Source organism: Bos indicus, chromosome X, assembly GCF_029378745.1.
Source record: "Bos indicus isolate NIAB-ARS_2022 breed Sahiwal x Tharparkar chromosome X, NIAB-ARS_B.indTharparkar_mat_pri_1.0, whole genome shotgun sequence".
NCBI classification, from domain to species: Eukaryota; Metazoa; Chordata; class Mammalia; order Artiodactyla; family Bovidae; genus Bos; species Bos indicus.
The window spans coordinates 14,082,045-14,094,334 of record NC_091789.1 but is presented as its reverse complement, the minus strand read 5'-3'; the positions used below and the strand labels follow the sequence as shown (position 1 = coordinate 14,094,334).

The window sequence follows — 12,290 nt, the reverse complement described above, 5'->3', positions numbered from 1 at the left end:
TTCCCCCAGTGCCCTCCTTCCACACCTCCTCCCTGAACCAAATGTGCTTTCTGCTTCTCCTCAGTACTTCTGCCGTGCCCAGCAGCATCCACCTAGGAGTGGCCCCCGTCAGGTCGGGCTCGGCCCTGACCCTGCAGACCATCCCGCTGACCACAGTGCTGACCAACGGGCCTCCTGCCAGTACTACTGCTTCAACCCAGCTTGTTCTCCAGAGTGTTCCACCTGCTTCCACCTTCAAGGACACCTTCACTCTGCAGACCTCCTTCCCCCTGAACACCAGTTTCCAAGAGAACCAGGTGGCAGCACCAGGGGCTCCGCTGATTCTCAGCGGCCTCCCCCAGCTTCTGGCTGGGGCCAACCGTCCGACCAATCCGGCACCACCCTCAGTCATGGGAGCTGGCCCAGCGGGGCCCAGCTCTCAGGCCCCTGGGACTGTCATTGCGGCCTTCATCAGAACTTCCGGTGCCACCACAGCCCCTGGGGTCAAGGAGGGGCCACTGAGGCCCTCGTCCTATGTGCAGGGCATGATGACTGGGGCCCCCATGGAGGGCCTGCTGGTTTCTGAAGAGACCCTCAGGGAACTCCTGAGGGAGCAGGCTCACCTTCAGCCACTTCCAAGCCAGGTAGTTTCAAGGGCTTCCCACAATCCGAGCCTTCTGGGAAACCAGACTTTGTCTCCTCCCAGCCGCCCCACTGTTGGGCTGACCCCAGTGGCTGAACTTGAGCTCTCCTCGAGCTCAGGGTCCCTGTTTACGGCTGAGCCTAATGTAAGCACACCTGGGAGCCTGCTGACTAGATCCCCAACCCCAGCCTCCATCTCCCCATTCAACCCCACTTCCCTCATTAAGATGGAGCCTCATGACATGTAAATGAAGGGGGTCAGGGGGAAATGTGACTGCCAGGCAAAGTTGAGCAGCATTTGTACACGGACTTCCTCTAAGAGAGACTGACTGAAGTAGTACACCAGCCCTTACATTTCAGCAGGGTGTCAATACACCAGACCCCCATGCCACCCCTGCTTGGTGTCACCATGGCCAAGACAGGCCCAGTTGGAGCATCCCTGGTGTCAGACCATGGCTTTTAAGAGTACTAGGGGATATGCTCTTGTCGGGGTAATGGGCTGACTTCCTGATGGAGGCAAACCTGAGATGTTTGTAACCAGGGCTGGGGTAGGGGCTTCATGAGAAGAGTCTTTTTACCTGGCTGTATTCCACCATCTTCGTTCCCTCCGCAGAGTATTTACTATGCCATATGTGAATATCTCTGTATGTATTTGTGTGTACTTGTGCGTCTTCTTTGGTGAGGATGGGGGTGTAGCTGTGAGGTCTTCAAGGGTGTGTGTCTCTCTGGAGGTCAGCCACAGAGATGGGGAGTTTTTTGTTTGGAGGGAAAGCATTCTCCAGTTCCCTTTGTACAAGCCAAGATTTGTTCTGAGACTATGGGGTACAGGTTTGAGCCCCCAAATCTGGAGAGATGTCACAGAGCTGGGGTAGGTCTGGGGAGGAGAGCTTTGATGGGTGTGTTTGTTGGGGAAGACGGAATTGTAGGGGACAAGGAGAAAGCCATGTGGGATAAAACCCTGAAGAGAGGGAAGGAATTCAGCCCTGTGGAGCAGCCCCACAGGCTAGACCGAGGTCTTCTTGGGCTCAGCCTCATTGCCCACCAGTCATTTGCTAGCAGGCCAAATCCTTAATCTCCCCAGAGTGTTTTGTGCCCCTCCAGGGTTAGACTCAGCCACAAGGTCCCCAGGGGAAGGGGGCTAAATAATGGATGTTTGCACCCAGGGCTTGGGCTGTAATTCTAGCCTTCACGGCCACCCTGCTCTGCATCCCAAATCCTGGCTTCCGTCTTGGTTAATTTCGCCCCTGCCATCCATTGCTGGCAGGCGGTGCAGGGGACGTCGGGTAACCACATGCTCGGGGTCTGCCTCCGTCCCTGCTCGTGCCTCCTTGCTGGTCAGCCTGCTTTCTATTCCCCTCACAGATCTGCCCACGTACCCACTCCCTCTATGGCTGCAGTAGACCTCCTCCAGTGGGCCGAGGTCCTTGACGGCCAGCCTTCTCACTTCACCCTGACTCCTCCTCCACGAAGATGGGGCCTGAACCTGTGAGCTCCTGTCCTTTCTGTCCTTCCGCATGCCTTCCTTCCACCTTTCCTCTTTCTGAGAAGGGGGTCAGCCAGTTATCTCTTAAAGTCCACCCCTCGGCAGGGGGCCTTGATCCCCTCCCCTCTCTCTTCTGTGAATTTGCCTTTGTCTCTCCTGCCAGGTTTGGGAGCAAGGCTGAGAGCTCTACTATGTCAGCCTCAGAAACAGCGATAGGATCTGGTAAATGTGGTTACTGTGAATTGGTGCCTCAGGACCCTTGCTGTGTCCTTGACACAAAACCAGCCACTTGATCTCACTACCTCCCCTGGTTGCCCTTCTCTCTCTCTCCTTCTGGTCACTGCCAAGCCCATTATCATGCTCTGTCACCTCTTGTTCTCCCCCTTCTCCACCCTGGGAGGGAACCATGTATGGTTGTGCGGGTATATTTCTTACATGTCTCCAGCACTTGGCATTAATGTCCCTTTTTCTAATAAAATCAGCTTATGATGACAGCTTCCTGGTGGTGGAGAGCAAAACATCTTGAGAAAGGGTCACCTTTGAAAACAACTTTACACAAAGGTGCCACATGGGTTAGGAGTGGCCCTGCCTCCTCACCTGAACCCCATAGAACTCTTCATCTGAAGTCACTGATACCCTGGAGATGATGTCAAATTTCTTCTTCATAGTTCTTGGCCCCTTGTAAGTCCTCACAGCACATGACACTACTTCCCCTTCCTCTGTCACCCTCTCTGTGCCCTTTCTAGATCCACATCTACATTCACTGTGGGCACCCCACGAGCCTCAGCCATCCTCCTGGCTCCAGTGAGGCTCTTCAGGTTGGGTATGGAATCTAGAGGCCCAGCCCCTACTCTTCTCAGCTTCTGGCTCACATTTCTCCTGGATAGTTCTACCTAGATGATTGTCAGACCCTCAAAGATTGTCCCTCTATCAAAAATGGATTTTTGGAAGTCTTCCAACACACAAAACCATTCCAGACAAAAAGGCTGTCATGACTTGCCTATTTCTGTTATTGTCCTGACCTTCTAAGCTTGACATTTCAGAGCCATCTGCTGGCCACATTCACTTGACCCTGACCCTTACTCGTTGCCTCAAGTCCGGTGTGGTTTGCCACGTCTCTCCAATCCAGCCATTCTTCCACAGTTGAAGAGAGCCTCCAGCCTTGTTCAGCCTCCCCCAGAGCTTATCCCTTTCCCTGGACATATCAGCAGTCCCCCAGTGTGATCTGAGTCACCCCCTCCAACCTGCCAGGGCACCAGCTCTATTCTTCCTCTGCCAAAAAGTCTCCTGGGGCTTCTCACTGCCTACAAATGGGGGTAATACTCAAAATCCTTAACTTCCAATCTGTTCTTAGTGGCTGGGCATTAACCCTTTATTGTCTGACTCACAAGGCAATCCAGGGGTCCTGGAGGAGGGATTTGGGAGCACTTGATGGCTCAGGGCAGTTGTTCCAGGAGTATTTTGCACTTTACCATCACGTCCTAGCCTACTTCCCCATTCACCTCCCACTGCTCCCCTGACCCCTTGTATTGCTCCAGTCAAACGGATGGATTCACTAACCTTTGCACCTGCTTCTGTTGGAGTTGCCTCCCTCTGTACTTTTACTTTTCTTGCTTCTGCTCAACCACAATGCTCTTCCTACCCCGCTGCTGCTGCTGCTGCTAAGTCACTTCAGTCATGTCCAGTTAAGCTTATGCGACCCCATGGACTGCAGCCTACCAGGCTCCTCCATCCATGGGATTTTCCAGGCAAGAGTACTGGAGTGGGGTGCCATTGCCTTCTCCGTCCCACCCCGCTAGTACTCATCAAATTATACCCATCCTTCAAGGCTCAGTTCATAGACACTGCCTCCCCAGACCAGCCTACCCTTAAGTGAGTTCATTCGAAATATGTTGCAAGTGCCATTCTTTGGTAACTGACTGTGAGCAGCCTGTGACATCGCCTCTATAATAATGACAAACTGTTACTTAAATCTTCAATGGCCTGGACTTATGTAGTCTCCCCAGTTAGTGTGTTACCTTCTGAGGGGAGTGGGACTGTCGCCCGTAGCAGGGCACACTACGAAGCATCTAGTGAGCGTCAACGGACGGTTACTGATTGAGCTGGGGAGAGAGGGGGACCAAAGTGAGGTAGGTGACCTCCGACCTCCCCTCTGCACAGACACTCACCCCGGGTGCTCCACTGCCCAGGGCCGGCCCTCCCTGGCTCAGTGCCCTCATGGTACCCCCACCCCACCCCTGGCCTTAGCACCCAAGAGTTGTTACTACTTTGAACATCCCCTGCCTCTCAAGAAACTTCCCTGTCCAGTTTCTTTCCTATTCAAAGTGTTAAATTAGCTAAGCTGATAAACTAACCTGTGCTGATGTAGTTATGGGAGAGGGCTAGAGGAGAGCCTCAGGAGAAAGGTTCATTTCAACCAGGGTCGTGTAGCAACAGCACCCCTGCCTTTGCAATAGTCTGATGGAGTCAAGAGACTGGCTCCTCACCCCCAACAGCTGATGCATTACTCCCTCCTCTGAGCTCCCACAGCACTTTGTATATACCTCTTATTGTAGCACTTAGCACATGGTAGCGCCTTAGCTATGTGTTTATGTATGTTTCCCCTCCAATAGACTGTGAGCTCCTCAAGGACAGGGACTGTGTGTTAGTCACTGATGTATCCCCAGCGCCTAGCACAGTGCCTGGCACACAGTAGGTGCTCAATAAATGTTTATTAAAAGAATGAATGGGTCCTGTTTCTAATCATGAGATTCCAGCGCTATACTAAGGCAGGCCAGAGAGGCCGGGAAAGGACACCCACACGGGGCCTCCCACGGCTTTCGACCCCTCATAGAGCATGGCAGGCAGCTGCCTCCCTTGCCCATGTCTGCGGCCACCCCAGGACAACAGGAGCCCAAGGCTGCTTCCAGCAGTGCCTTGCTGTCACTAGGTGCCCGGGGCGGCTCTGAACTGCCCTTCGCTGCTGCCTTCTTCCTGGGACAGACTCATCGCTATTTCCTCATACCTGGGTGGAAATGTCACTTGAGTGGTGGAAATGTCAGCCCCGGTAGGAGGGACAGAACAAGAAGTGATTCTCACGATCGTCGTTCCTCTGACCCCATCATGTATTTTTAAAGAGGCGGTTGCCTCCGGCTCCAAAGCCGCTGGATCCGAAGTGAGTGAACTCATTCCCCAGCCATCCCAGGCCAGGGAGGCCAACGCGGTCGGTCCTTTGAGAGCCTCGGCCTCGGCACGCCAGGCGCGCGGCCGGAGTCCAGCAGGTGGCGCTATGGAGCCAGCGCAGGCGGGCGTGTGGCCCAGCGGAGCCCGGGAAGGGAGAGGCGGTCAGGGCGGGGCCTGCCGCTCCCGGCTGATGCGGCCGCAGCCGGCATCTTCCTGTCCCTCTATCCTGACTCTGTGCCCCAAACTGTCCCTGGGCGGCTCTGGTTCCCAAGCAGGCCTTCCATTTCTCGGGAACTTGGAACTTTCCCCTCAGCCCCCTCCCCCTCCACGTTCCAGGGGGAATTTAACAGTCGAATAGCCTCTCCCCATTGGCCGGTCGCGCCCTGGCCCCGCCCCCGTCGCCCCCTACCCGTAGCCTCCAGGACCAGCAGGTGAGCACGCGGCGGGCCTGGCCTCGGTTGCCGGCCTGCACTCTCTCCCGGGTGGCGGGAGTGAGCCCGGGCCGCAGCCACCAGCCGCAGGGCTCCCGGCCTGGCCCACCTCCCACCGCAGCCTGCCTTTAGCTACAGATACACGCAGCGCCGCTTTCAACCTTGAAATCGGAGAGCAATTGAGGCGCCCGCGACAGCCTTCTGCCCGCGGAGGGCCCCAACCGCCCGTGGCGAGACCCTGAGCTACGGGGGACCAGCGCGCGGCCCGGGAGGCATCCGAGCCCGGTTGCCCAACGCTGCGGCTTGCCAGTCCGCCTCACCGGGGAAACCCGTGGTCCAGGGGAACACGTGGAACCCGCCCCGCCCCGCCCCATGGCGGGGTCCAGAAGGCCCGAGCACTTGGCGCCTCCCGCTGGCTGCTAAGCAGACTGCCCTTGGGGCGGACTCCGTCCTCCCTAAACACATACACGCACTTGTCTTAGCAGGGAACGTGAACGTGAAGTCGCTCAGTCGTGTCCGACTCTTTGTGACCCCATGGACTGTAGCCTACCAGGCTCCTCCGCCCATGGGATTTTCCAGGCAAGAATACTGGAGTGGGTTGCCATTTCCTTCTCCAGATCTTCCCGACGCAGGGATTGAACCCGGGTCTCCCGCATTGTAGGCAGACGCTTTACCGTCTGAGCCACCAGAGCAGGAATGGGACACAATAAAATGCCCAGCAGTCTTCCCCGTCGTGGGTTAAAGTATGCAAGGGGCAGGAGTTTGCCGCCCAATTCGCCGCCCTCCCGCAACCCAAATAGGGCTGCAGTGAAAGCGGATCGTCCTTTCTCGGAGTATGGAGACTCCGAGAGCCTCCCTCTGAACCCAGCACCTCAAAGAGAAGCACTCTGGTAAGACCATCAACTGTAGGCTTGCGACCTCAGCATGTCGGAGGAACTAACTTCAGCTAAACAGCCATGGTTACTCAGTATGTTTCTCTTCCATTGGCGGTAAATTGGGCCCCATTTGGCAGATGGAATAATGAAGGCTCGAAATACTAGGTTCTCTCTCACCCGCTATAAGCCTAGGTGGGAAGTGGTGGGCTAGCTCTTTCCCTGAGACCGCACTGAAAAGGATTAGATCATTTAATAAGAGGTGATCGTCCTCTCCCCAGTCCGAACCCGGGAATGCAAACTCATCTCCTGCTTTATGGGATTCACCCCCCATTCCTCCATTTTTGGTCTTCCCACTCTGGCAGAAGAGCAGTGAGAAGGCTCCAGGAAAGGTGTGGAGAAGGGAGCCCAAAAGCAAGGAAATAAGAAACTGCTGTTTGGTGTGGCTTTCAACTCACTTCCTTTCTCCAGAGAAATAAAGGGGTGTGTGCAAGCCCACACACTCAAACGCCCAGGGCTGTCCAGGAGTCGCAAAGGACCATCACCTATTCCTTTGCAATCACTCTGACTTTGCCCACTGCATCTCCATCCTGCTCTAAATGGAAATCCTTATACCCCTAAAGCTCTCCCTTCATCCTTTGTTCTGAATCAGGCAATCACCTTTTCCCCTCCCTCTGCCTGTCCTACCTCCAACATATTTTACCAATGTATTAAAAGAAAAAGGAAAAACCTCTGTCACTACCTGGTTTAGAGTTCTCATGGTTCCCCATCACCTCAGGCAAAAGTCAAAGCCATACTCCTTGGCATGGCTGGCAGGGCTCCTACACTCTCCTTCCCCACCTGTACCTTCCAGCTGCAGTGAGACTGGAGTTGTAGTTTCCTGCACATACTACCCTTCTTCTTTGTCTCCAAGCCTGTGCTCAGATGTCCCCTTAGTTCAAGGGTTCCTCCCTGCCACCCCAATTCCCATTTTGCTACTTGTCAATTAGGCATTACTTCTGACCACCTCTGTGCCCTAGCCCATCCAGCTGAGCTCCCAAAGCATCCTGGGCTTAGCTGGATCCTCGCATTCACCACGTGGCCTCAGGTGTTGTTTGGGAAGCCTCGAGGCCTCAGGATCAGGAGGTGGGGAATGAAAGCCAATTGGGAGGATTAATGCTGCTCCTCCATCTGAGCAACTCAGGGGTCACTCCTGGGGCAGGATGGCTGGATTCCTGTTGGCCAGACAGACAGACCCCCTGGCTGGTACATGACATGGCTCTCCAGACACGGCAGCCACAGTGAGAGATCCCAAGAGCATAGCTTACAAGGGCCTCATCCCAGACCTACAGACATCCCCTTCCCTTCAAACAGTAACAGGCTCATTCTGGAGCCAGCAGTCACAAGTCACAATCATACTTTCTACTGCTGGTTTTCAGAAGAAGGGAGAAAAGTTGTAAAGTCTAGGATGGGCATCTTGCCTCCAAAGCTGGTGGGTCTTAGGAAAGCAGAACCATGGAAGGTCTGCACTATGTAGGGGGGCAGAGGGGACACCGGCAAGACAGTGAGGGCAGTGAGTAACAAGACCATGAAGTCTGCTGCTCACACAGGGCAGGAAACAGTGCTGGCAGGCAGGTGATTTCCTTGAGTTAAAGAGGATCATCCCTCACAGCCACCTCAAAGAGGGCCCCTCCCTCTGACCACACTCCTCTGGGGATTGAGCGATGTGTGCACATGTGCAGGGGCACCCCTACGCAGCCTACCAAACTGACGCAGGTACTCACTTCTCCCCAGGATTTGTACCTGCCTTTCCTTTCCAAATCTTGCCAAGGTGACCCAAATCCTCACTGGTCACTCTACCTGCTCTCAGTTGCTGTGCTGATAAGGACCCCAAACTGCAAAGCAGGGTGAGGGCTTCCCTCACTGACTTCATAAGGATACCCATCTTTTTTTAACTACAGAAAAGCCAATTCGGGGAGCAGAGAAAAGAGACAGGAGACAGAAGCCCTGACACAGGTTTTTCAGTATGCAAGTGTTTTTGACTCCACAGCCAGTTGCTTAAAATGAAACATAAAGGGCAGCCAAAATACACACCCAAATGCAAAAAAGTAAAGGCAAACATAAAATAAACCACACAATACCATGAACCCCAACAAAACCAGAAAATTAAACCCAAAAAACCCCTCAACTTTATATATATATATATATATATATATTTTTTTTTTTTTTTAAAAGGGAGAACAACTGTTCAAAACCAACTGGGCAGTATGGTGGAGGTGGGTAGCAGTCCTACAGAAGGGGGCCTAGAACTTCCCCCTGGGAACAAAGAACAAACACAATACAAAGAAAATAACCAACAATCCTCCTGCGAGGGTCAGGAGTCTCCGGAGAACAGATTGTCCCATCCTCAAACTGGCTTTTTTTTTTTTTTTGCCTTTTTTTTGTCTTTTTTTTTTTTCCATTTTCTTCTTTTGTTGTTGTTGTTTTAGCACCTGTACAATAAAACTGTACCATCTCCAACCAGAGCCGGCCGTAGGGAGGCCCTCCTGCTTTTGGATGGTACATACTCTCTACAAGGATTGTTCGGAAAAATAGCAATTGGTAGAAAAATAAGAACAAGAGTGGGAAAGACAATGCCACAGAGGGGGCTGGGGCAAGGAAGCAGCCCAAACCCCTCCTTCTCTCTCTCCACCAACAAACCCAGCGCTGAGAGGGAGACCTGGTAGGGCCGGGCCGCAGGAGACCAGTCTCCTGCCCTCACCTAGGAAACAGCTGAGGCCTGGGTTCAACATCTGGCAGCAAATCCCAGAGCCCTCTGGAAATTCCAAAGGAGAACTGGGCGGGGGGGGGGGGGGGAGCAGAGGGAGAAGGAGCTGAGGACAGAGAGAAGAGAAAGGGATGCTTCAAAGGCAAGGAGGAGAGATGGGGACAAGGGTAAGAGGGAGCTGAGAGGCTCAGTATCCAGGGAGGGCAAGGCCCGGGTGGGGTAGGGTGGCCAGGGGTGCAGGGGAAGAAACTGTGGGAACAAACCTATATTGTGCACTCTGAGGGCAGTGAGGACGGTGAGGAGGAGGTGACCTTATCCTTCAAGACCCATTCTCAACTCTCCATTAGAGTAACTTATTAATAACCCCTTACTCCCACAATCCTCCCCTCCCTCAGTAAACAAGCATCTCCAAACAGCAGGGCTGCTGCAAAGGGCAGGGGGGTGAACGGGGGTCGGGGGTGGGATTGGGGGAGGGGTGAGCACCGAAGCCTCAGGATTCACCCCCAACCCCCCAGGCCTGGGCCAGCACCAACCACCTTCATTACTTTTACAAGTCAATGGCCCCCACCCTTCCCTGCCTCCTCCCCAGTGGTGGAAAAAATCCTGGGAGTAACTTTTTCAGAGGGAGGAAACAGCTTCAGAGCTTGATCAAGAAAGACAAAGAAAGGAGGTGAAGAAAGTCCCTCAATACAACAAGTTGTCTCAAATCGTCACAGTGATACAGACTTATCAGAAACCAATGAAACAATACAAATTAAATACTAATAAAATAAATACTATGGAAGACAAAAGAACACAGGGGAACGGAGGGGGCGCTCAGAGATTCGGGCTTTTCTCATTTCTCTTCCGGACAGGCCGTGGCCACCCAGGGCCCCGGGTTTGGTCTTGGTCACACACAAGGAGGCCAGTCCAAGGGACCCTGGCGCCACCTCCCACCACCCCTGGGACCTCTTGTCCTCAGACGTGGAGTTCAACTTTCCACCCCCATCACCAACCACAACAACAATGACGATGACAGGGAGATGAGAACTAACTGTAACCAAAAAAAAAAAAATCCAGTCACTAATGCTGGCATCGATAAGGCGGCTTCTTGTTGGTCCATATTATTGCCTCTTTCTGCAGTCTGGTGCTCGGTGGGGGAAAAACATGGGAGGTGGGGGAGGGGTGAACTTGGGAGGAGAAAGAAGAAAAGGGAGGGGCTGTTTTCCCGGTCAACTGTTCCAAGGCTGGAACTCTACCTCGGACCCTAGGAGCCGAAGCAGCTCCACCTCGTACCGCACCAGCTCCACAGTCTCAGAGGAGCCCGGGGCAGAGGTGCCATCCACGCCTCCAGGCCTCTCGGCGGGGGTCAGCAGCTGACTGGAGGCCACTTGCCGGTAGAACTCAGCCTTGGGCAAGGTGGCGATTTCAAAGTGCGGGAACCGAGCCTGAAAGATCCTTGAGGAAAGCTTCAGCCTCTTCAGGACGTCGGTAAAGAGAAACCAGTTGCAGGGCCTGGAAAAGGCAAGAATGAGAGTTAAGGGAGGGGGCAGAAGAGACAGGGTGGGGGGCGGGCACTGGGCGCTGGCCTGGCTACCCCTCCGCTAAGCCCCTGACTGCTTGGGTGTCGCAGAGGTGACAATTTTCTCCTGTCCCCTACGCTGGCAGGCCCCGGGCTTTTAGCTCAATGGCAAGCCCTCAACCCATGACTGACCCCTTCCAAAAAGTGGGAATAGGGGGGAACTGGTCCTTCCAGAACCATAAACCCTGAGCAGGCGTCCCAGCCTTTGCAGCCCAGGTGACCTGGAATTTACCCTCTGTGGGGACCAGTTCTGCCCCCCAGAAAGCCCTGCCAGCCTGTCTGGTTTCCCTTTGCTTGTCTCACCCCTGCTTCCCCTGCCTCCTTCTTCTCCAAGATCTTCCCCAGCAGAGGGGGAGCCGTGGAGAAAGGCCTAAACTGCGGGTAATCCAAAAGGCATTTCTCTTTGGCTCTGGAATGCATTAGACAAGTTTTTTCTCCAGCGGCAGCACCATCGTTTCTGCAGGGCTGCAGCTCACGTTACAGCTACAGCTAGTCTGACTTTGCTGAGCACACCCGACTGGGCGGCAGCCTGGGGACAGCTGGGAGGGGGGCTGCGAGGCCGCCCAGGGCCAAACGCTAGCTTTGACTAAACCAGGAAGAAATGCTGCGTCCCCATGTTAGTGGCCCCTGTTTCCAAGGCTGTCTTTCCTCGCCATCCGCCATTCCACTGTCCCACTTCCAGCCTTTGCCACTTTTAGCCTGGACTATATTGCATCAGCCTTCTAACTGGTTTCCCTCTGCCAAGAGTCACTCTTCCACACCCCCACCCACCCTCACTGGATCCTCAGTTACTCTTCGTTTTCTAAAAAGAACATCAGACCTTTTCACTCGGTCACTAAACCACTTTTAATAGATCCCTAGTATCTCCAGCAAAAAACCCTTCAAACTCTTTAGCATGATTATTATGCAAGACCTTCCAAACAAACCTCACTCAATCCCTTTGGCCTTATCTCCACCCAATCTCTCTCTCTTACTCACACACAGACACACACACACAGGCTGTATACCCCCACCCCACCAAGTACCAGCCATTTAATGCAGGACAGCCCTGTTTTCTGAACTTGAAAGTCTCAGTGCCTTTGCTCATGCCATACCCTCCCTCCTTGTCTCCTCGGCAGCCCAGTGCAGACACCCTGTCACCCGTGAAGTCTTTCGCTGATGTAACCAGTTACTTGTCCCATCTTCCACAGTCTCCTGGCACTTGGTTTGTACCCCTATTATAACCCGGTAACAGAGCCCATTTTGGAAAGAATATAAAAGAAATGCAAACTGTTGTCCAGGAAGGGGAACTTGGGGGTGGACTGGAACTTATATTTTTCCTTTGACACCTTTCTGAACTATTGTATGATTAACAATAATAAATCTGCTTAGGAATGTCATCTTTTATTAGAGTTCATGGTATACTTGTCTGTGC

General features: G+C 53.7%; 2 protein-coding genes across 7 annotated transcripts in view; one reads left to right on the top strand and one right to left on the bottom strand.

The window, feature by feature from the left end:
* Positions 1–4,826, top strand: part of ELF4 (E74 like ETS transcription factor 4) — a 39,832-nt gene extending 35,006 nt beyond the window's left edge. For all 4 annotated transcript variants that reach the window (XM_019956022.2, XM_070784041.1, XM_070784042.1 and 1 more), the window contains one exon: positions 65–4,826. In XM_019956022.2, the coding sequence (XP_019811581.2) occupies positions 65–869 (805 nt within the window). In that variant the 3' untranslated portion in view covers positions 870–4,826. The remainder of the gene's footprint in view (positions 1–64) is intronic.
* A 3,727-nt stretch (positions 4,827–8,553) lies between these two features.
* The window catches only part of BCORL1 (BCL6 corepressor like 1), a 60,524-nt gene continuing 56,787 nt past the window's right edge, over positions 8,554–12,290 (bottom strand). For all 3 annotated transcript variants that reach the window (XM_019956124.2, XM_019956126.2, XM_019956127.2), the window contains one exon: positions 8,554–10,809. In XM_019956124.2, the coding sequence (XP_019811683.2) occupies positions 10,527–10,809 (283 nt within the window). In that variant the 3' untranslated portion in view covers positions 8,554–10,526. The remainder of the gene's footprint in view (positions 10,810–12,290) is intronic.